Source organism: Fusarium mangiferae (assembly GCF_900044065.1).
Source record: "Fusarium mangiferae strain MRC7560 genome assembly, contig: FMAN_scaffold010, whole genome shotgun sequence".
In the NCBI taxonomy this organism is placed as follows: Eukaryota; Fungi; Ascomycota; class Sordariomycetes; order Hypocreales; family Nectriaceae; genus Fusarium; species Fusarium mangiferae.
Window position 1 is genome coordinate 1,194,000 of NW_024573930.1, and position 23,468 is coordinate 1,217,467.

At 48.5% G+C, this 23,468-nt stretch overlaps 7 protein-coding genes across 7 annotated transcripts; 4 read left to right on the forward strand and 3 right to left on the reverse strand.

The window, feature by feature from the left end:
• Positions 1 to 1,047: 1,047 nt before the first annotated feature.
• Positions 1,048 to 2,624, forward strand: FMAN_02487 (uncharacterized protein; the record flags this gene model as incomplete). The annotated part of the gene is made up of 4 exons (XM_041820055.1): positions 1,048 to 1,343; positions 1,410 to 1,611; positions 1,669 to 1,869; positions 1,920 to 2,624. 4 exons carry the CDS (start codon positions 1,048 to 1,050, stop codon positions 2,622 to 2,624), a joined length of 1,404 nt encoding a protein of 467 aa, XP_041685973.1.
• A 243-nt stretch (positions 2,625 to 2,867) lies between these two features.
• FMAN_02488 (uncharacterized protein) lies at positions 2,868 to 3,825 on the reverse strand (the record flags this gene model as incomplete). Its single annotated transcript, XM_041820056.1, has 3 exons — positions 2,868 to 2,974; positions 3,022 to 3,727; positions 3,781 to 3,825. The coding sequence occupies 3 exons, from the start codon at positions 3,823 to 3,825 to the stop codon at positions 2,868 to 2,870; spliced, it is 858 nt and encodes a 285-aa protein (XP_041685974.1).
• Positions 3,826 to 5,329: 1,504 nt separating this feature from the next.
• Positions 5,330 to 7,383, forward strand: FMAN_02489 (uncharacterized protein; the record flags this gene model as incomplete). The annotated part of the gene is made up of 3 exons (XM_041820058.1): positions 5,330 to 5,402; positions 5,459 to 5,829; positions 5,914 to 7,383. The coding sequence occupies 3 exons, from the start codon at positions 5,330 to 5,332 to the stop codon at positions 7,381 to 7,383; spliced, it is 1,914 nt and encodes a 637-aa protein (XP_041685975.1).
• A 5,746-nt stretch (positions 7,384 to 13,129) lies between these two features.
• On the forward strand, positions 13,130 to 15,657 carry FMAN_02490 (uncharacterized protein; the record flags this gene model as incomplete). Its single annotated transcript, XM_041820059.1, has 4 exons — positions 13,130 to 13,153; positions 13,210 to 13,367; positions 13,440 to 14,154; positions 14,206 to 15,657. The coding sequence occupies 4 exons, from the start codon at positions 13,130 to 13,132 to the stop codon at positions 15,655 to 15,657; spliced, it is 2,349 nt and encodes a 782-aa protein (XP_041685976.1).
• Positions 15,658 to 17,070: 1,413 nt separating this feature from the next.
• FMAN_02491 (uncharacterized protein) lies at positions 17,071 to 19,080 on the reverse strand (the record flags this gene model as incomplete). Its single annotated transcript, XM_041820060.1, has 4 exons — positions 17,071 to 18,150; positions 18,197 to 18,616; positions 18,672 to 18,930; positions 19,007 to 19,080. The coding sequence occupies 4 exons, from the start codon at positions 19,078 to 19,080 to the stop codon at positions 17,071 to 17,073; spliced, it is 1,833 nt and encodes a 610-aa protein (XP_041685977.1).
• A 515-nt stretch (positions 19,081 to 19,595) lies between these two features.
• Positions 19,596 to 21,278, forward strand: FMAN_02492 (uncharacterized protein; the record flags this gene model as incomplete). The annotated part of the gene is made up of 1 exon (XM_041820061.1): positions 19,596 to 21,278. The coding sequence occupies one exon, from the start codon at positions 19,596 to 19,598 to the stop codon at positions 21,276 to 21,278; it is 1,683 nt and encodes a 560-aa protein (XP_041685978.1).
• Positions 21,279 to 21,599: 321 nt separating this feature from the next.
• Positions 21,600 to 22,888, reverse strand: FMAN_02493 (uncharacterized protein; the record flags this gene model as incomplete). The annotated part of the gene is made up of 3 exons (XM_041820062.1): positions 21,600 to 21,866; positions 21,919 to 22,659; positions 22,712 to 22,888. The coding sequence occupies 3 exons, from the start codon at positions 22,886 to 22,888 to the stop codon at positions 21,600 to 21,602; spliced, it is 1,185 nt and encodes a 394-aa protein (XP_041685979.1).
• Between the last annotated feature and the right edge of the window lie 580 nt (positions 22,889 to 23,468).

A 23,468-nucleotide genomic window follows, 5' to 3' on the forward strand; every position in this document is an offset into this window, starting at 1 on the left:
AGCCTACCGAGTCACCGCTTTTGGTACGAACTGACCGTTTTGGATGAAACCTGAGACTATCAGCAGGAGATGGGACAAATCTGGGGATGAGAATCTGGGGGAATGGGTGTTGGTGGATAGTATAAAGTTGGCGTTGGCCGAGGGTGAGCGTGACAGTGACAGTGACAGTGACAGTGACAGTGACAGTGACAGTGATTGACAGTTCGTGGTAATTCGATTCTTAAGAGACAGGATATCTCGAGCTGTGTTGTGTCGGAGAGAGAGAGAGAGAGAGGGTGCTTTGGCCATCAGTGTCAGTGTCACTGACACTGCAAAGCCTACATCAGCCAGCATTATAATTCAAGTGTTGGTGGGAATTCAGAAGAGACAACGCAAATTCACCCACTCTCTGATATTTCTTTCTCCTGGAGGGCGACAACTCGAGAGGATTGGCAGATGAGAAAAGGCAAGTTGCAGAGCCAAGAGATAGATTGTGACTAACACAATTCTATCAAGCAGTCTGCATATCCTTCTTCATCTCTCTCTGCCGAGACCACAAGAAGTAGAAGTGTTCGCTTGTCGAGAAATCAAAACCATCCTCTCACAGTCCAAAAACATAAGAGGCAAAAGATCCCTCGTCTAACGGCAACGGCAGAAGCGGGTGCTTGCATCGCGTTAATGTAACACGACGCTTCGACCTTGGCCCTCCTTGGACGACTCACTCAGACCATTGTTATCCCTCTTCTCTTCTCTTCTCTTTTACCTCTCTCGCTCTCTCTCGCTCTCTCTCAGTCACTCTCAGTCACTCTCTTGTACTATCGCTCATTTCTCTTCTCGTCTTGTACAGTTGAACAACAAGTTACGCAAACAAAAGAAAAAGGGCATCACTTGACACTCCCTCACCTCACTCCTCTTCTTCTCCTTCTCGCTCTCTTTTATTCTCTCCATCCTCATTATTCACCTTTGTTTGCTTCATACCAATCATTTCTTTTGCTTCTTGCACTCGCTCCCCCCCCCCACTCCCTTACTCGGGGACTCGGGAAACGAGAAAACACCACCTAGAAAAGAATGAGCCACAAGTTCGTCGCGGGGAGAGGCATGCAGTCTATGGAACTCGAGCCGACTCAGAGGACAACGCTGGTGCTGTTTGAGCGCATAGGAGGCTCTATCAGCTTGGTCGCTGTCCTCTGTATTTTCGTCGCGTATGCGCTTGTGCCTAAAGTTCGAAATGTTCAAAACACCTTCATCGTGTTTGCGAGCGTCGCAAATGTTGGTGCGAGTGTTGCGAGTATCATCGCCTTGGATGGTTTGGAACTAGGCGTCGCTTCGCCTCTTTGTCAGGCACAGAGTTTCATGTTTCATATGTGAGTTGCCTCTCATTATCTCCTCCTCATTCTCATTCTCCTTCTGTTATCACTGACCTCATGTAGGTTCATGCAGTCTGATCCCTGGTGGTCTCTGGCCATGGCATTCAACGTCTTCCTCGTCTTCTTCTTCCGCGCCAAACCCGACTCATTCCGCAGATGGTGGTGGATATATTGTCTCATTTGTTACGGTGGCCCTTTTGCTATTGCTATGGCGTTGCTTCTGGTTAGAAACCCGAACCGCGGCCTTGTGTTTGGTGAGGCCACTGTAAGTCCGCCCCTGGGTATCAAGACAAAGGGGGCATTGTTGTTGACTCGATGACAGATCTGGTGCTGGGTCAACCAGGACTGGGAAGGAATCCGTATATATACTTACTATATGCTCGTCTGGGTTTGTATCGCTGGTTCGATCCTCTTCTACTTCCTGGTTGGCTACCATGTCTTCCATACTCGGAACCAACTCAAGAGTTTGACTGCCTCAAGGAGTCGAGAGCCAGCTCCTGTTGAGCCACCCCAGCCCCAAGCTGTAAGTCTGCCTGACGTGTATAACACACATGATAAGCTAACACTTGACAGCAACGTCAAGTCGAGTTCCTGTCAGTTCCTCAAGACTGTTTCTACGGCACTATCGTCACCGAAGTCCAGGTCGTTCACTCCACACCCTCAGCGAACCATCTCCCTAGTGAACCCAAGCCCGCTTACACTGCTGGTCCATCGTCACCCCAAGTCTCCTTTGACGAGAACCCACACGTCGCGCAGGGATCTCACAGTCACTACTTCTCGACCTCTATATCCCCTGGTATTGACAGCAGAGAGCGAACTAGCATGTCCCCTCTCCGCCGCATAACATCGGCGACAAACCGAACCGTCAACAAGTTCGTCATCGACGATCCCATCAAGCGGGCTTACTTACGCACGAGCTTCCTTTTCGCCCTTAGTGTGCTGGTGACTTGGATCCCGAGCAGTCTGAACCGCATCCACAGCTGGCTCGTCGGTACGTCTCCCTACGAGTACCATGTCGCCACGGCCGCCGTCCTTCCCCTCCAAGGACTCTGGAACGCGGTGATTTTCTTTGTGACGAGTGGGAAACCCCTTCGAGAGTGGTACAGAAACCTACGCTACCCCCAGGCCCAGGATAGAGAGATGATCGAAACACGGGTGGAGCATGATGAGCATGTTGGAAGAAGCGGCGAGAGTTTCCTGGACGACACAGACTCCGGTAGCGACGTTGAGCTGCGAAGAATGGGAGAGGCGCCGGGCAAGAGATCGGCGAGTCTCTGAGGGGGGAGGTTTTTAGAAGGGATCCTTTTTCTTATGTCTGGCCTATATGTACGCTGAGAAGATTTTATGGCTTGTGATGAGTGGCGATGTGTATCGCAATCTAGACTAGAATACTAGACTTGATGATAACTGGGCATCTATGAGTGACGAACGCCATGGAACGTTTCTAGATGAAGGCATATCCTCAAACTCTCAAAGACAAACAGTCATTGACAAGTAACTATTTCAGTACAGTCGACTCGGTTACATGGCAGCGCCGTGAATCACAAGAGTCTTTCCAGAGCTTCCAATTTCCTGGACCGCCGATTGCTCCACAGCCAGGAGAAGACTACTAGCTCTTACGAGCAATTCTATCACCAATCAGCACAGGCCATGCAATCATGAACTAGAATCATACCTTCATATACAAGCTTGTAGTGAACTGGTGGATCGTCATCTGGACCCGAGATGAGCGGCATAGTTTCAGATGCTGCCGGTGCAACGCTGAATCGTATCCCAACGTTGTTATGCGTATCAATCCAGATGATATTCTCAGAGTCAGACTGAGACTTATCCTGTTTGCTCGCCATCTTGGCGAGCCACTTTCGGAAGACGCGGATAACCCCGTCGACAATGTTAACATGGCTTATGAATAGTCCGCTCCTTGGACCCTCCTTGACAAGGTTCGTAACAGCACAAAGCTGAGAAAACATTTCCCCATCATCAAGGTTCACATCTTGAGTGGCGGTATCATCTTCAACATCATCAGAGGGCTGCGCCTCCGTGGGACGTCTTCGGCTCCTTTTGATACTTCTATTCTCGGGAGCGAATACGGGCTTATAAGAGGCATACAAAGCTCGTAGATCAGACAGCTCGGGCATATCTTCGCTGATGGGCTGGCCGTCTTGCCCCACGATACCTTGGTAGCGGCATGCCAAATAAGGTGTGTAAAGCTGATCGCTTGGGTGGTAACACTCTAAAATAAGCTTATTGTCTGGAAGGGGCGCAGCTTGAAGCAGGCGTTGGTGAAGGAGACGAGTGACAAGAGAGCAGATGCGGCGGTTAGTCGGGGCGAAAGAGAGTAAATCTTGAGTTGAGAAGGGGGCCAAGATCGAGATGAGAGTCTAAAAGAAAGTCAATTCCTTAAAATGGCCCATTTTTTCTGGCGAGAGCTCACTTCGTTTGGTAGAATATCGATGAAGCTATCGTTAGCCGTCATCATCATAGACTATGGTTCCCTGAGCTTCATCAGGTGGCGATACGATGGACAGCGGGTATATCATCCACAAACAACAGAAAACCCAATAATAGAAGAATAAATAGGATTAACGGGCGAATTTTAAAGCCAGTGGAAAGAAGATTTGGGCGCTAATAGAAGGAAACTGAGTTTTTGGCTGTGTTATGTTATGCTATATTATGTTGAGTGAGTGTAGCTTTGTAGCCTCAATATGAGGTGACAGCTTCATTAAGTGTCCTAAAACGCGGGGGAGGGGCAGGCTAATTTAGTCAGCATCCGCAAGTCCGAATGACGAAATACTATCTTTGCATCTGATAAGTAAGTTGATAGATACCTTAGTATTATTGGATCTTGCCCTAATCGAGAATACTCCTACTATTAAACAGATAACGCGGATAGATTCCATCCTCACCGCCAATGATGCTTCAAAGCGTGACGGGTATAGCTTAATCCCCACTGGGTAGTCTTGACATTGACTCCTCCGTATATCTGGAGGTTACGAACTCTATACAAGTTGTCGGCCACTTGATTGGCTTTCTCTATACCCGTAGTTTGATCTTCTCTCAACAGAACGGCAGGTGGCAATTGAGTCTGTTGAAATTTACCGCGCGGCTGTTGGCTTTCCGGGAGTTGAACGTTTGACGCCACATAAAAGTATAATAGCTATAAGCGATGTGTTTTATACGAGAGCACACCCAATCAATTCCCTATTAACGAAATAGTTATGCTTATATAAGACTGTTTGGGTTGTGAAGCACTATCAAGGTAAGTTAGTGGTACTTGTGAATGTCGGAGCCGGGACCCGGAGCGGGGTGGGGCTTAACGGGGACTCAGTTTGTAAACGCCGGAAGCCGTCCCACTTTCATCCGCCTAACCTCAACCTTCCCTCAACCTTCAACTCAACGATCACAGGAAACTCAAACCTCATACCTAGGAAGGAAGGAAGACTCTAAAGTACAAAAGCTCCATTTCCATTCCAGATTGGGCAACCGCGTGCCTGTATCGAAATATTATTCTTATAGTCTCCAATCTCACCCAGACATGACATATCCTCAAGAGCCTTAAATGCTCAACATCTCCGCATGGAGTCTTCCTCAAGGTTCGGCCTCAACATAAGATGCAATCAATTTTGTTGTTCAAAAATTCGTATTATCAGCCTCTTTCCCGTATCGAATATGTCCTCGGCCAAATCAACTCAATACGCGAACGCCATAAACATCTTTTCAACAACAAACACACATTCAAGGCCAAGAATTGGCGGGAAAAGATCTGGGGTTCAAAATGATAGGACAATAGCTTTTCTACATGGTCCGATTATTGAGGGGAGGTAGACGCCATGGCTCTCAACTCACAACACAATCGGACAAGGCGTCCTATTCGCAGGATCAAGTGACCATGTTTCTATAAAATCTCATTGACCCTGAGAGATCATTGCTTCTCTATCAACCTCCTTTGAAGCTCTACAACACGGCACAGCTCTTTCGAAGCAATGCGTTTCAACACTCTGGTGGGCCTCGGCCTTCTGGCAGCCGAGTCTGCCCTTGCAGTCCCCTGCCCACCGGGTAAGTAGCAAAAGAGCCATGAAAGATACAGAGCATCTACTTACAGAACACCTTAGCAAGCGTCTCGACCGCAACCATAGATGTGACTACTACCGCGACGCAGAATATCACTGATGCGGCGACGGACACTGTTACAATGACAGAGTCCGTGTTTGAGACCAATACCGTTAACTCAACGGCTGTGGTGACCTCCACAGAGGTGGATCTTGTTGCTACGACCAGTACCGCAACTGTCAACGCCACAGAGACTGAGTTTACTACTGTCAACTCAACGGTCGTGTTCACGTCTACAGAGACTGATGTGGACGTTGCCACCACAACTGCAACTGTCAACTCGACTGCTGTCTTTACCATTACAGAGACAGAGGAGGTCACCAGCACCGAGACTGACACTGTTAACAACACAGCCGTGTTCACGACTACTGAGGTAGATGTCGAGACCAGCACCGAGACTGCTACAGTTAACTCTACGGTGCTATTCACCTCCACAGAGACTGACTTCACCACTGAGGCTACTACGGCTACAACTGTTGTCTTTGTCACAAACTCGACTACTGTTACTCAGACTTCTACTGTCAATGCTACAGAGACAGCCTTTGAGACTGATACGGTTCTCACCACTGCTACGGTGAACACTACCTCAACTGTCAACGTCACTGCTACAACAGTTGAGACCAACACAGCTTTCGTTACTTCGACTGTTGATACTACGGCAACTGTAAACACCACAGCCACGGATTTCGTCACTGCCACTGTCAACACTACAGCCACTGCTTTCGAAACCGATACGGCTTTCACTACTGCAACAGTCAACACCACTGCGACAGACTTTGTCACTTCAACTGTCAACACTACAGCCACCGCCTTCCAGACTGACACAGTGACTTCGACTATTAATACTACTGCTACTGCTTTCGAGACCGATACAGTGACTTCGACTGTCAATACTACGGCCACTGCTTTCGAGACCGATACAGCCTTCACCACTGCAACGGTCAATACTACCGCAACAGTCAACACCACAGCTACAGCCTTCCAGACTGATACGGTGACCTCAACTGTCAACAGTACTGCCACAGTCAACACGACGGCCACGGCTTTCCAGACCGACACTGTTTTCACCACTGCAACTGTCAATGCTACTGACACAAGCACGGCCACTGTGACAACAACACAAACTGTCTTTGTAACAGCTACCGAAACTCCCACTGATGTGACATCTACAGAGACCAGCACCGAGACTCAGACTATCGATGCGACTTCTGTAGTGACTGACACTGTTGACTCAACATCTACAGTAGTTGTTACTGCCACTGTGACATCCACTGTTGATCCCGCATCCACAAGCGCCAGCGTGACTCCTTCGTCTTCTCCCGCCGCTTCACCAGCCCCTGCTTCTTCCGACCCAGCCAGTGCTTCTGGAGCCGCAACTACTACAACCGTAGTAGTAGCTACAACGGATACTACGAGTGCCGCTAGCTCACCTGTTGCTTCAGCGGCTACTTCTTCTCCCGCAGCGGCTTCCTCTGACACTACATCCGCAGCTACTGGAGCCGCTTCAGGGGCTGCCACTACCACGACCACAGTAGCAGCACCTGTGGGTACTACTAGCGATCCTGTTGCTTCAGACCCTACGTCATCCCCAGCACCGGTCTCTTCTGATTCAACTTCTGCCACCGCTACTGGAACTGTCACAACTACCGTTACTACAGTTGCTACAACAGCCCCTGTTGCCGAAGACTCAACTTCGTCAGCAGACCCTTCGTCTGCTGCCATCACTTCTGCAGAGCCTTCTGCTGATCCTACTGATTCTGCAGAGCCTACTGCAGATTCTACTGATTCTGCGACTGAAACAGCCACCACTTCATCGGCTGTCGATGGCGCCCCCGTCGATGACACTCCTACGACTTCATCAGCTAGCCCCGCGGGTACTACGACTGCAACCACTACTGTTGACCCCGCTACCTCCACCGGCGCCTAGATTACTTCATTAGGCCCAAACCTGACGGCATATGAGAGAGTCCATTTCTGGTTCATGAGTGGTCTTTATAAAATGTAACTGTGAAGTAGGGGGTGGCCGAATAATGCTTTCTTATTCTTTGAAAGTCCGGCATCATGATGAAGGGGTCTCAAAGGACTTAAGTGTGGCTGGTATGAGACAAGCACATCGTGGAGTCACACTCCGAGTTCGATTGATCTTGTGTTACGAATAGTTCAAAGCCTTTCCTTAACATTTGGACCTTCCATAGTTATTTTTGATTTTGTCAGGCAATATACATGCGTTTGGCTCCCAGCTGGGTTGAGTACATTGTTCCTTAGTATAATCAATTACCATACCAACTGTACCGAGACATGTTACCAGGAAACAAGCGTATGATCGTCGATCTGACATATGAAACATCTGCAGTGATAAGCACATCATTTTATCAAAGTGTCATTCATCCAGGATATGGGGTTATCCTCTCACAAAGCAGATTGTGTAACTCGACACCTTGGGCAGATAGAAAATAGAGTCCCCATCGACTACCCGCCGATTGCAGGAGAAGAGCGAGTTTCTCGAGATCGCCGCTAAGCTGTGAGACACTATAAAGGCAGGTGATGGCGGAGGAACAGACAGGGTTTTTGGTTATGCGGCGTTATGCTGCGTGGACCCTGAATTGGAGGAGAGAGATATGTTGTGTCATATAATCTCCGATAAAGGAGTACAAAGACAGGCTCTTGTACAAAGAATGCCGTTTGCCTGCAGGTCAAGAATAGACAGCACAGAAGTTTCCTATTCAGGGGTTAACGCCAACAAAAACAAACGGGACAATAGACTGGCGGAGTTCTTGATGTTTCGGTTGAAATACAATTCGATATATGATATCCGTATCGTATCGGAGCTGCAACATATGCCGATATAATGCCGTCTGTATGTCTCAGTGCGTAGCTTAAACAACGCCTCATTGTTACCTCCCCGAACGGGGCTTTGACAGTTTTGGGAGACCGGGGAGAAGAGTTACGATCATTGCCAGGATGAGTCTTCCAGACATACGGAAAGATACACAGGTTGCAGAGATCACCGCTTTGAAGTCTGCTATGCTCTTGGACCGTCATGACTGGGATAGCTTCCGCTGCCATGGTAGAGATTTTTTGCAGCAAAGTTCGCATGCCACTTAACTCTGTGGTTCATTCTGCATATTATTAGCCTGTAGCAGTCAACCGAATCTGCATGTTTGTCTCACTTACTGAGAACAGCTCAAGGTGCTCTAGACATGAAATCGGGGGATCTTCTATGTCCGATTATCGTTGACCTATCAACACAACAACTTCCTTGGTGATACTACATGAACATACTCCACGACATCCATATAACCAGAGAGACATGCATCACTTAGTATCTCCCTGCCAACTCTTGCAGTTGTGTCGTGACATCACAACGTAGTATCCCGTCAATGATATGCACGTCAGTCTCCCTGCCACTCAGTATCCTCGTGGGGGCACATCTCGTCAACACGGAAGGTCTGGTCTCCTCGTTTACCGCTTAGGATTACTGATATGATGGCCAGCAATGCTTGAAAGACGGGAGGGCTCTGGTTTGAGTTGTACAGAAAATCGGGATCGGCGAGAACAAGTTTGCCGTGTCGCGCGCAATCTTGTGTGACATTGCTTGGGGAGATAGACATGGGGTTCATGAAGCAACTGTTGACAGCAAACATTGCATTATCTATGCAGAGATGAGTTCGAGACTTATGAAATAGATGGTGAGTGGTAGTAGTCCGATTCGTTAAAAGAGATGGTGGGTTGTAATCTGTCATCGATAGCATATAGCTCGATGCTCACTGTTGGTATTGTCAGACTAACCTTGAGGTTTTGGGGCCGATATTTGTTTATATCCGCGATTAGTTCGCGGACATAAAGTTGAGTTAGGGCCGATTTATGCTTGTTGCTTTCTCTCCAGGTGATTAGATCCGTATTGGTTCCAAGGTTGCTGCCAACGATGGCAACTATGTTTGGCATCAATCTCATTCGGGCAATAGAAAGCAAACAATACCAATAAGAGCCGTTAGGTAACATTGAGAATTTGAAAGTATAGAACGTCAGTAACAAGTATATATCCACTGATTGCTTCGTAAATGACTGGCCACCAAAATTATTGCTGAATGTTGGGCTTCATGCTTCTCTCAATGTAGAGCATGTCACTCATCATACTTTCCGTTCTTGACTAATCTGACATAAAAAACAAAAGAACCCATCAAACAGGGTGTGGCTTTTGAGTCAGATTTTCCAAGATAAGCAATAATATGTCTGAGGATTGAGTGGCATGTAATTCTATAGGGCAGAAGCGCAAAATGCTTATCACCGCCTAGATATTATTTGGCCATAAAACGTCTTCAAACGCAACCGGGATACACGCCACATCAGCTGATATGCGTCAAACAACCTTCGGACTTGGAAGAAAGCGCGAGAGCGCGATACCGAGGCCCAAAGTCCGTCTGATAAACATACTCAAATCTAGCCAACGATCATCATGTAAGGAGCTGAATGTGGCGTTCGCAATGGTTGTCCTTGCAGATTATCATTCTCCAAAGGAAAACCTCTGACGGGTTGAGAAACAACTCCGTTTCAGAAGTTGTGTTTCTTTTCGATACCTAGAGTCGTTGCCTGTCTAGCCGAGTGACTGTGGAATGAGCAAGGCCTCATGTCAGCAGTGACACCGATGCTATTAGCGCTGATTGATCAGTTCATAGGGCTGAGAGAGTAAGCCGTGATCTGGCCTCGCGGCTTAGACCCTGTTCCTGCCGCTTCCGTATCAGTCGTCGCGGTTCATAGAAGTAAGCATATCTCCGACTGGTCACAGCCCCAGGTTGTGCCCGACTTGTTCTTATTCCAACCTGACTAGTTTCTCGTCGGCGTGTTTATACCACTCGGAAACACTTCCAAGGCTGGAAGAGAAAACCCGCATGTTGCGTCAGACCGGCCCGTTCCCGCGTAAGCCTCATCCGTTGCAGCGCGGAGGGTATTTGCTCCGTCAATGTAATGTAGGCAATCCGTGCCATTGTATCAGGAAGGCCGTGTAAGCCGGCGGCCGGCATTTCGGCATGACAGGATGTTTAATCCCCACTTATGCTGATTTTTGAGAACGGAGCCTATGGGTTGTGGGAGTAAGACTGATGAAACTTTGTTCATCTTCTCCTAGCCCGTATGTTTCTTTGGATGTTGTCGTGATGTTGTAAACTGTCAGCCACCACACCCTCAATTCCACCAGCTCCCCCTAACGCGGGATCGATCCTTGGCTTCCTGGTGGCGGCTCTCAGTACCTGAATCCAATGTGTGTAGGCGTGCCCGATAGACTTCGGCCTTATTTCCACGTGGTAGATGTTCCCATTGCGGCAACATTAAAGATATCGGTGATTATCCTCATCAGTCCATTCAGTGAGCAGCATTCCGTATATGCAAAATGAGGACTCATATCATCGACATTGAACAGGCACTTTTGGCATGTATGAAATAGTTCCAATCTGAAGCTTATTTGTTCAGCCGGTGCTGGCTTGATTATGGCGAGATCATTCGAACCGGCTGGCCATCACCGTAATTTCAGGATCCATTTTGCCGTTAAGAAGTTTCGAGAAGTTCAATTATCCTCGTTGGGGATATTAAAAAAACAGCCTCCTGGTCATTTTCGATGCGAGTTGTAATGGCTGTCGATCAGCATGCAAGGATCCCGCCAGCAGATCCCCGTGTGGCACTCCAACACTTCCATGAGGAGGGAAATGGGGGGTTTTGTGGTTATCTGACAAATTTTCCCTTTTGTCTCTTTTATCTCTGTCTCGTTTCTTCGTAGGACAGTAATGGATACGATGCTCACCCAATACGTCTCCTCGTGAAGCTCCCTAGGTTGAATCTGGCACAGGACGTTGAAAAAAACTGCCTTTGAACGAGGTCTTGGTCGTTCTGTTGCACATAAATCCAGCCTTTGACTGTATTCTTTCTTTGAAACATTCTTGAATATTGATACTTTGCTTGTGACAACAGACTGCGGCCATTGTCAGACCCTTGGTTTCACCATCTGAAGTCTTCGGTGAGCAGGCTTTGGTCTCTTTGTGCTCATGCTTATCGTTTATTTTTTACTGAAGCATGTTCAGTGTTACATCATTCCAACATTCCGCCCCGGTGCGCGGCTCTGTCATACTAAGCTGCCTGCAGTTCCGACTGGTTCGACCTGAAATATGCTTCGGAAGGACAAACAGCAGCTCAGCCTTGCCGTCTCGCAAAGCTCTACCCAATTAATGCTCGTATCGTTCTCACCCAGTTGCAGAATTAGAGCCGTGGTCAAGAATCAGATTAAGCTTTTGGGCAGTTCAAGACAGACCCTCGACAATGTGGCATAGGACACAGGGAAGAAGTTGAGCTACTATGTCGATACACAATGTTCAATGGCCCAGACCTTTCGATTCTCGAAACTCGAAATCGGTATAAGTATGAAGTGATTGATTGCGTATTCTATTGCTCTTAGGCGATCTCTTCGGCCATTTCTCTGACTGAGAAATGGAGGCGTGTACAGAGTAAACCAGGCATTATGAATGCAGGATGTCTGTCAAAGGATGCATAGCGCCATATTTGGCCCTGTAGCATGTGCGTGAAACATCTGCCGGCAGTGCAATCTTCAGCTTTTCTAGCCCGCCGCGGCAAGGATGAGCACCGCAAATCATCATAGGCTGTCGTTTACTTCGTGTATGCAAAAACGGAGGATCCTTGTAAAATCGACAATCGTCAAGTCTCCAATGAGTTGTTCAAGCCTTGTTGATGGAATATGAAGAAGGACAAAAGTGCCAAGATCACCAAGCCCGAGTTTGATGTGACGCAAAAGCTTAAGTAATTCTGGGGGCCTGTGTAAGTCGTACCTCCCTTAAGGTTGGTATCTGAAAAGAAGGTGCTTGGCCCGCTACTTCCATACCTACGTCGGGTTACAATTAATGTTGGAAGGAGTACCTTAGCTTGGGTCAAGTACTACGTACCTCAATGCAAAATACGGGTAAGTAGGTAGGTAGGTAGGAAGTACACACCTTCCTTTCATCCGGGTAAAGCTGACTGCTGAACTTGGCTCATACATTTCAACCTCCATCAAAGCGTTTACAAGTGAAGAGCTCTTCTTTGTAATCCTTTGTTTTCTTACAAACACGAGACCTCTAATACCCCCCTTGTTAAGACTCTAGCGCCAATTTTCTGCAAGACATTTCTGTGTTGCCATCAGAGCGGCGCCCCCGAGTCCGGCGCCCATACGCAAGATGTAGCGATACCAATAGCTAGGCAAAGACGTACGGGGTCACCTACGATATGACGAAGTGTGTAACCTCGAATCCATCGACTAAGCTACCATGGATGTACACGGATTTGTATGCTTGTACCGATGGAGCTGACGGTATCGCGGCCTTGATCATCATTATGCCAGCGAGCAAGCCACTGTCTTGCCGTGGGGGAGACAAGACCTCCACATCTTCCTCGGGGTAAACCGTTCCTTTGAACGTTTCGCTGACCTGTTTCTTAAGATAATTTCTCACGTAATGGTATCGGTTGTCGTACCGCGATTCTTGTCCTCCTAACGAGTCTGCTCCCCCTCTTTCAGACCTGTCAAATGACTGTATGCATCCAGTGCTTGACCACTCATCTATATCCTTGTATCTTTCATTGAAAACTGATCGAATCCCGGAGCTTTTGACTCTTTTTAATCTGCAACCAAGAACAAAATGTGGAATAACCAGGGCAAAGAGGTTTGTTTAAAAGCATCAATGAACTTGCTAGCATTGACTGACGAGAAAGGAAACAGCCGCAAATGTGGTCAACACACGACTTGGCTTGTGCGCACTGCCGAGCACGGAAAATTAGATGTGGAAGAGAACGGCCGCAATGCGAAAGTTGCAAGCGAGACGGTGTTGAGTGTCGATACTCGTCTCCCAGCAAGCGCGTCAATCATGTCAAACTCTTGTGAGTCTGGAAGCGCCATTTGTTTCCCCCATGACTGGTGCACAAAGGCTTACAAACCTATTTGTGTTCCAGGTGTCAAAACTTCGAGACGCTCGAAGGCCAACTGCACAGCATCCAGAATGATCTCTCTGACTTGACATCACTCGTCAAAGGTGGGAGTAGTGTAAGATCTTTATCCCTTCCTGCTGAGGAATGGATCCTCGAGAACCATTCTGTGACGGATCCGACGTCAACCCCCCACACAAACCGTCATATTGTCAGAAACACATCACAATCACTTGATCGTTATCATGGACCATGCTCTCTTTATGCCCTTTGCAAGGAATTTAGCGACCATCCATTATTTTGTGCCTCGGAGAACAATAACTCTGGGGGGAATGCTGTTTCTGAGCATATGATTTTGCAAGAGATGCTCAATGAGGCAAGTAACGAGCCTCACTTAGACATGCTGTCTCATCCTGTCGGTATATGTCTCCCACCTCGACAGTTCCTCAGCCTTGTCATCGGTCCTTTCTTCAAGAATGTCGATTATGCAACTGATGTCTTTGTGCGATCTAATTTCCAACCCCACGTCGACCGAATCTATTCACAACCTATTGGGCCTGCAGATGAAGGTTGGGCTGTCTGTTTCAATGTGATTATTCTTCTCGGCATCAAGAAAGAACCCACGATTCAGGGCAACAGCCATTTTGTCCAAACACTCCTGCAGACATTGAAAATGGCTGTCAATAACCCTCGAGTATTCTTAACACCAAGGCTCGTCAATGTCCAAGCACTCGCTCTTTTAGTAAGATCCATCTCGACTCTTATTGTGAAAATGAACTGACTATTGCGGCAGAGTTACGTGGCCGAGCAGTACAGCACGACTTCGCTTGCAGAACTCGTCTTCGCCCAAGCCTGTCTGCTGGCTCGCACCATGGGCCTTCATCAAAGCAATGCATCTTCCGATGGCCTTCCACCCGAAGACATATTGGAACGACACAAGGTTTTTAGATCATTATATATCAGAGATAAAAACATTGCAATATTCCGTGGGTCTACAGCCTGGCTACCAGGCTATGATTCCGGCATCCCCCCTTCCTTTGACGAGACCGGAACAGGAACACCCGGTTTATTAGCCCGCCTTGAGCTTGCGAAACTTCAGGATGAAGTTTACCAGGCCTTCCATGCGGCCGGTGCACCCAACTTACATCCTTCGAGGCACCACCAGGTACTGGCACAGTTACAACAAAGATTGGAACAGTGGTCCTCGACTCATAGCATCATGCAGATGGCTTTGACGTCCACTGAAACACACTCTCTCATGTTATCTTTCTTCGCAACAAGGATCTGCTTAAGCAAAGATAATGGTGACACGAGATCTACTCAGCCGTTCAAGGATGCCAAAGCATGCTGTCTTGTTTTCTTACTGGCTACAGGTACAAAGCCAGATTTACGTATTTCTGAGACTTTGAAAGAGATACTAGGTCAAGACAAATCTCTCGACCAAGCTAGCTCCAGAAAGGCGAAGAGAAATTGTCGAAGTCAACCCGCTGTGTCTGGAAGTGATGAGTCTGCGACCTCATCCCTTACTCGGTTGGCTGCAACTTTCCCACTAGCGGCTGCTTTCATAGTTGCTAAAGATACCTTATTGCAGCCAATAGGAGAAGCGGATGGCACCCCCAATCGGCCAGAAGAGGAAATAACAATTTTGGAAGCTCTTCGGGATCGATTTGCAACGGCTGCCGAGCAAGCCCATGTTGACAACCTCGCATTAAGTTTCAGTAGGATCCTGGGTCTATTGGTTAGAGTTGTGCGCCAGAAACGATCGCCTGAAGCAAACAACACCCCTTCTTTAGCCTTCAACGACCTGCCAAGCCTGCATTCAACAAGATCATCCAGCTCTTTACAGGAAAGTGTGGTGAGCTCTTTTAGAGACACACCGCCAGGTCAAGAGAACTTTTCAACAGTTAGTTCTATCAGTGAAGCCGTCTCAAGTTCTTCTCTTCTCTTGCCGTTTACTCAGCCACTGGAGGACTCGGCCAGCGGCTCACCGTGGTTTACAAACTTGGGTCAAAGCATCGGACTAAGCAACACCCCAGTCTTAATGTCCTGGCCTGTTCAGCAGAAGCGACAATCTGAGGAAGCGGACCACCTCACCAAGAGACCAAGAATTTCCTGCCAAGAGGAATACTTGGACATTCCTGCAGTGTACCATGATCATGGTTCACGAACTGAAGATGACTCTTTATTTACGTTCGACTTTCTAAACACAGGAGCGGATATTTCTGTTTTCGATATGGAAGACTAGTCGTTTACTCGACCTCTATTTCTGTTTAAGGGAGTTTATTGGTTTCTCTGCTATTTTAGGGCAATATATCGGACTTGACTCTCCTTCTCCTTGTTCTTGGACTAGGATTTGGTAGAATATATACGAAACAGACGTACAATGCACTACTTGGAGTGGCAGTCGGTGCTGATTTGGTGGCGATCATGAATCGGTGATCTATCTATATCAAAATTCCTACTTCAACAAGATCACTCGGTTGCTTTAGTATGTGGCACGCCCACTTGAGTATGTAAGGCTACCAGAGAGACACAGCTATCAGAGGTTTAGGCTCTCCTCACGATGCATTTTCTGATACGAATGCGCTGCGTCTGGCATTCCCTGCAAACTACAAACACACCCTTTGCATATGCACCCTGCTGTATGCTATCTCTATTACGCTAAATTCCATCACAAACTGACATCGACATGTGTCATTACTATAGTCAAAGCATCATTTCACCTTGGCGGTAGCACTTCGGCTGACCTCCACTGCATCAAAACCTTTCAATCTTGTTTTTTCGACCCTAACTCAACTCAAATGTGCCGCTGAGATCATGATACAAGTACAAGTTGCTCGACTGACCTCAGGGGGCGAAAATAGTCTTGGACATCATCAATCCTGCTGCAGCTGTACGACTCTTGTTCAGCATCGGTTTTATTTGGGTTCTTTGTGCCAAGACTGTTTGCATTTTTACTTACTTGCCAGTTTCTTTATTGCGAAGGCTGCAGCTGTGAAATGTTTGCATTACGAACATGACTGGTCGCCATACAAGCGATATACGAGATTTTGTCACCTGAGGTTGCTCCAAACCAAGTTTGAAGCACTGATCTGATGCCAAGGTTATCGCTAAGGCAAGAGGCGTGTCCAGGCTCGAGAATGTGGAGGGTTGGTCGTATTGACAAGAACCCAGCTCAGTACCACGTTATCCTTCGCGCAAGTACTCGATTCTATACTCATAATCCCAGCAATGATTGTGGATCTAAGAGCGTCGTATCAAAGGAGAGCATCGCTCATCATCATGAGTATATGAATACAACCGACGGGCTGGTACCTGAGGCTCTTCGGAAAGATACATGCCTTTCGTGGTACCAGACACTTTTACAAATTAGGGCTCTGCCGTTGTGTGTGACCATGACCCTCTGAAAATAGCCTGGATGGGTTGAAATCAAGGATTTCGAGGCCCTCACTCGCCTTATTTGTTTGGTATAGAGTACCACAGCAGGCGGTAGGGATAAGACCTGAAGTGATGTGACGCACAATGCATGCATGAGCACTACTGAACTATTTGAGTACTATCCAATTTTATTGGACCTGGTCTATCTATCTGGCAGATAAGTACTTTCTATCTTTTCGCTATCAACGCAGTCGCTCGCTGGCAAAATCCCGAAAGCTTTCTATTTGACAGCAGCAGGTTCAGCAGCCTTCTTTCGCTGCAACAAACAGTGCCTACCCCATTTTCTCTTGAACTTGTCCGGGACGAATGACGCATCCGGAACCCAAAGAGTCCTTGCGAGCATATGTGTCTTGGCAGCGTCAAGGAAAAGCTCGCACTTGACAATTTCCCAGTTCTTCTCATCTGCAATGTAGTCGGGTTCATTTGGCGGCAGAGGGTCGTTTCTCTCTGGGTATTGAGTGTCGACCAAGAACGCACACGCGGGGAGCTCAGTGTATTTGCCCAAATCCTCCTCGTTATGATCATTCATACCCGCTGTTGGAAGCCAAGTGCCGCTCCAAAAGCCGAAACCAGTCTCGGCTTCAGCGAATTCCCCAGGCAGAAGACCTCTAAACTCGGAGCGGACAAACTTGGCATGCATATCTCTGGGCAGAAAGTAAGATGAGGGGAAACGATACCACTCTTTTCCGAAGCAGACAGTATCCTCCTCGCGGCCAAAGGGCTCCTTGCCATCTGTTCCATCCCACAGGGGAGAGTAAATCTTCATAGGTCCAGAGTAAGCGGACCAGATACCGTAGACACGTAAAAGAGCGACATCGATAGACAGAATCATGGTGAGAGTAACAACCAGTAGCTTCAGCTTGGCAGGAATCTTTCCAACAAGGGACTTGGGATCAGAGTTGCCTAAAGCAGTCAAAATCATATGAAGAGAAATGGCTGCGTTGAGCGCAAGGAAAGGATAGGCCGGATACATGAACCTTTCCTCCTTGTGAGGCTGTGCGCTGAAGATAGCCAGCCACGTGTAGAAGGGGGAGAGGAACACGACGGTTCTTAACCCAGTCTGAAACCCTTGGCCAGATGGTGAAATGATCTTCTGGAGTATGAAGAGAGGCAGAGCAGCAAGAGCCAGAACAAACCAGAGGTTGAAGTTCAAAGCCAGATTCTTGAAGTAGAATGTCCAAGGTTCTGTTCCATATAGCTCTGGACCATGGTTTGACGAAAAGATGTTATACTTGACAATGTTCCATGTCACAGAAACCGCCTTCTTGTAGAAGAAGAGGTTGACAAAGTAGTCGCCGGCCTAGAGATGTTAGATCTACCATGAAGCAGGTAAATACGAGACTCACAAGAAGCAAGATTGCAGAAACTACACCACGGCCAATGCGAACAAATGCTTCCCACAACGCTGTCTTGTCACCAAATACAAGCAGGATGAGTTCTTCGAGCATGAAGGGCGCGCAAAGCGCAGCAGCAAAGGGCCATCCCAAAATTCCAGCAGCAGCAAACCAAAACATTCCCTGGGAAGTCTTGAGACCACCTCGCCAGTTCATGAAAGCTGCAGCTCCAACAGTGACCAGATACATGGCAAAGCTCGATGGAAGGTAAGCAGTGCTTGCATGGAAGTTTCCGGGGCTGGCAACAGTCGCGATGAGGAAGAAGAGGCCAATTCGGCTGTTGAGTGTGGTACTGGTGACCATGAAGAGGATCGTTTGAGTGATGGCGCACAGAAAAGCCAGCCCAAACCGTACAAAGTAGAATTCAGCAACCTGAAGATTCGGCGTCAATGGACCTCTTTTGTATATTTCATCGTATGCAATTCACCTTGTTCGAGTGAGGAAATATCCGACGCACGTTGCCGACAATCGCGTGGAAGGCAATGTAGAGCCAGCTGCGGATAGCATAGTCTGGAGAATATTCCCACGTCTGAAGACCATAGCCATGGGACAAGTAGTGAGTCGGTTCCCAGTAATTGAACGTCTCATCACAATCTTGAATCGGGGCGAACCAGGCGGAAACGATAGCGGCACCAAAGAACCAGTAGAAGGCGGAAATCGGTTGCATAGAATATGCGCTTGGAGCTCTAAATTGAGAAAGGCATGGTCAGTACTGCGAGCTCTCAAAGTGGGATGAAATACCTAGGTAGGTATTCTACATACTTTTTCTTGGCATGACTAGCGGTTGGATGCACAAACTGCCGCTGCTGCGACTGTTGAGCTGTACCTGGAGCCATCGTTGCTGTCGACTTTGACTTCGACGTGAGTTGATGATGGTTTACAAGGAAAGGAATGTTGTCGTCATGTCATAGTGAGTGGGTAGACAAGATGTGGGTGGGTATGGAATTTGGAGCTTCCTTCAACAGTTGGGGAAGGGGCCCTGCTATAGCACAGGTACCCAACTAACACTAGCACTAACATTTATTAAAGCAGGTGCCTTTTAAGGCTTAACCGAGGCGCGTGGCTCACCGAAGGTGAAGCATGTGTTGTGGGGTACTAGCGCCGGAAGACCGGTTCCACTTTATTGTTCACCTTGATTTTTTCTTGCTAGCGCTAGCATGGAAGGGTCTTTTAGCCATGAGGAAGAGGCGCTCTGAAACTTTCTGCCTTTCTTCATCTTAACTTTTGCGCCTGTCGCATTCACATCTGTCTTTTGGTTTTTACCATCTCATCTATTCCTAATGAGCCAAGAGTAATATTCCATCCATCATTTTATTCAAGACACTATATAGTAAAGCGACCGCAATACAACATGTCCGGTTTTCAAATCCCCGGCCTCGGCCAGGCCAAACCCAACGAGACTCTTCCACCCATGCCGGCCGATGTTCTTGCTGCTGCTGCAAGCGTTCAGGATACCGAGATCACGGATGCTGCTCCCAACAACCCCAAAGACCAGCCTTCAGCATCTGCTGCTACCGAAGCCAAGCCCTCTGAGGCTGAGCCCGCACCAGTCGCAGACTCAGATGCTATGGCAGACGATCAACCCGAAAGCCCTCCTTCTCTCACAGGCGCCCTCGAGGCCGCCATCGGCGGTCTAAACCCAACCCAAGCTGCTCAACCAGCTCCCACAGAAAACACCGAGACCGTACCACTTCAGAACGACCAGGGCGATAACCCCGAATGGGAAGTCGACTCTTCTCCATACGAATCATCCTCAGAATCAAGCAGCTCTGATTCATCCGACGAAGACTCTGATGACAACGAAGGTTACGAACTTTTGGGCGTTGAAGAGACCGCGCGCCTGCTCATGCAGGCTGAAGGAGGATCCGATGATGAGGGCGATCGAGGAGCTACTGGTTCAAGAACCACCCAGGTCCGAACAAAGAATGAGATTCCTGAAGAAGTAATTCCTAAGCCTGATGTCACAATTACACCCGAGATGAAGATGGAAGAGTTGGGAGCCATAGAGCACATTGTGGAGAACATGATGTTGATCAAGGCATTCACGCCTGGCGAGTACCAGGTTCTTGATTCCGGATCCGTGCTCTGCACAGCTGAGCGAGTCGTCATCGGTGCGATTGCAGATACGATCGGAAAGGTTCTGCAGCCTATGTATACCGTGCGCTTCACATCAGACCAAGATATCAAAGATTTAGGACTCGAGGTCGGCCAAACAGTGTACTACCCTACCGACCACGCCGCGTATGTCTTTACCGAGCCACTGAAGAACATGAAGGGCTCAGATGCCAGTAACCTTCACGATGAGGAAGTCGGCGATGACGAGATGGAGTTCTCAGACGATGAGAAGGAGGCCGAGTATAAGCGAGCGATCAAGCAGAAGAAGAAGGATAAGTGGAAGAAGGATCCCTCCAAGGGGGGCAAGGAGCCTCATCCTCTGCGACAAGAGTCTCGACCGGACGGAGGTCTCAACTACGACGATGACGATGACGGCCCCTATAAACCCCTAGCACGACCTCCTGGTTATGGTTCCGGCCCTTCTACAACAGAGACCTACGAGCCTCCATCGAGCAGAAACTTTCACCAGCGAGGAGGACGCCGTGGCGATTCTCGAGCGCGTGGAGGTCGTGGACGAGGTTCTGGACGTGGTGGAAGAGGAGGCTTCAACCAGCCCAGAGACGGCTACTCGCTACCTCCTCAGGCATCTCCTCAACATGTCCAACAAGCTGCCCCTCCAGCTCCATGGGCCGGTGCTCAACCTCCAGCTCAAGGCGCAGCACCAGCGATGCCCAACTTTGGCTTCCAAATTCCTGGTTGGCCTCAACCACCTGCTCAGGGCAATGCTGCGGCTGCTCCGCCACCTCCTCCTGGATGGCCAGCTGCACAAGGTCAACAACAGGCTGCGAATGGCGGATCTTTCGTCAACCCGGCATTCTTCGCTGCGTTGATGTCGAGTATGCAAGCACAGCAGAACGGCCAGTCGCCCTGGGGACAGCAGCAGCAGCCTCCTAATAATGGAAATGGCCAGGGCCAGTAAACGATCTGTAAACAAGGGGTGTTAGTAGGTCATCTGTGGCGCTCAGGGTTTTTCTTTATAGGGGTATAGACAAAAAGGGCAAATTAACTTATATGTTAGAAATTCATAATTTAATTACAACCTTCTAGACAATCTTCCGGGCTAGCTGGTGAGCTCTTTGCTGGTGTACGTTTCGGGGGGGTTCAAACAGATGGTCTTATTCAATGCTAACTATGCGTGTATCCTCATATCTAATCCGTTGCTCATGCTAACTGAATTGAGGCAACCCATCCAAAAGGGGAGAGAGCTGCTCTTTAAACACAATTCCACAATATCAGTCATTTACAGGTCACTCCACTTCTCCTCGGTCTTGTCAGAGAAGTCGTAGAAACCAAGCTCGTAAACAAGACCAAGGGTCATGCGAGCATGCTCGAGCATGTGGTCGAAAGATAGATACTTAATGCTATCATCGGTACCATGGATATGAGGGTCAGAGTACTCGAAGGCGGACTCAATAACAAAGGCTGAGGGGTAGCCGGCCTTGGAAGCAGAAGCGTGATCGGAGCAGGCATAACCGCACTTGGTCTCGACCCAAGGAATGCTACAGTACTGAAGATAAGAGTTAGTATGAGAGCATGCAAAGAAGTCTGGACAAACGTACCTCCTCGACGACGGTCTTGATGAACTTGGTCAGACCAGGGTCGACAAAGTCAGTAATGACACCAACGCTCTCGGGCTGACCGGCATCGAGAGTCTTCTGGACATAGCCAGTCATGTCCTGCTGAAGCATAGCCTTGACATCGCGGCCATTCTCCTCATACGACTTGAAAATAGCCTGACTTCCGAGCAGACCACCCTCCTCAGCTGAGTACCAGTGAAACTCGATGGTGTTGGGAGCCTTGCCCTTAACAACATCCTTGGAGTTGAGAAGAGCGCGGAACACCTCCATGATAGTGACTGTACCACTGCCGTCGTCATCAGCGCCTGGGGCGGCAAGGATGGAAGGAAGGAAGAGGTTGATGGAATCTTGGTGGGCACCGATCACGACAGTGCTGTTAGACTGGCCAGGGATGGTCGCAATGACGGAGTGTTGCTTCCATGTGTGGGGGAAGCTCTCTGCGAAAACAGTATCCTCAGCACCAGCGTCCTTGATGATCTGGTTGACCTTCTCAAGAACCCAATCGGAGGACTGAAGGCCGTAATCGGACTTGAAGTATCGAGTGTGGAAACTGGTCAACTTCTCGAGGTTGGCCTGCATGTTCTTCTTCTCGAGGTTCTTGGAGAGCTTCTTGACATCATCCTGGTTGACGCATTTCTTAGGGAACGTGACTGTGCTCTCGGCGTTGATGCGCTTGGAGCCGAGCGAAGGTGTGTCGGTGATATCCATGAAGTTTTGGCCGTTCTGTAGATCGTTAGTGGCCCATCTGGAGCTGAGAGCGTAATAGGAGACTTACACGGCGCATCTCCCATTTCTCTTCCTCAGTCACCCATTGTGTCTTGCCGGGGGCGGTCTCGACCAGGAACAGCTCGTCTGGCTGGAGAATGACGTTGTCGGCCTCGGCAGTTTCGATGAAGCGAGCGGAGACAGCAGGTAGACAAGCCGCCAGAAGAGAAGCCTGTGAGAACTTCATTGTGTCTGTAAATGCGATAATTGAAACGATGGATGGCAAGAAGATAGATGATGTTTGGAAGAGGTTATGAAGAAGGCGAAGACGCGCGGAACTGCCTGGAGAGATAAGATCCGAGCGAGGCAGGTACATAAGGTACATATCATGACGATCACGTAAGGTACCTAGATACTTGCCGTTTCAGGCGATAGCGGTCATGGCTTGGTCGTGTGATTGCCCCGGAAGTGCGGTGTGGAGACCCGGTTGCCATGAGGGAGGGGCTACCCCAACTGTACCTGCTTCTTGTCAGGCGATATACATCCAAGCCAAGATATGATAAGTAGGTAGGTAGGTATGCTTCCCTGACTGATAGCTCTCTCTCATATATAAGGTATCAATCCTTGCTTACCATTGCGAAATGTTCAATTTTCTGATTGTGCTACCGAGTAGTTCTCAGGGCTGTGTAGAGGTCCTCATGTTACTTCTGTCTTTACACATTCGGTTGCCCAGGTACGTCACATGACCGTTAGCTTTAACGGCTGCCACATATCATGAGAGCTTCTAGGGTAGCTGCGGCCATAATGATGAACTCAAACCAGGGCTT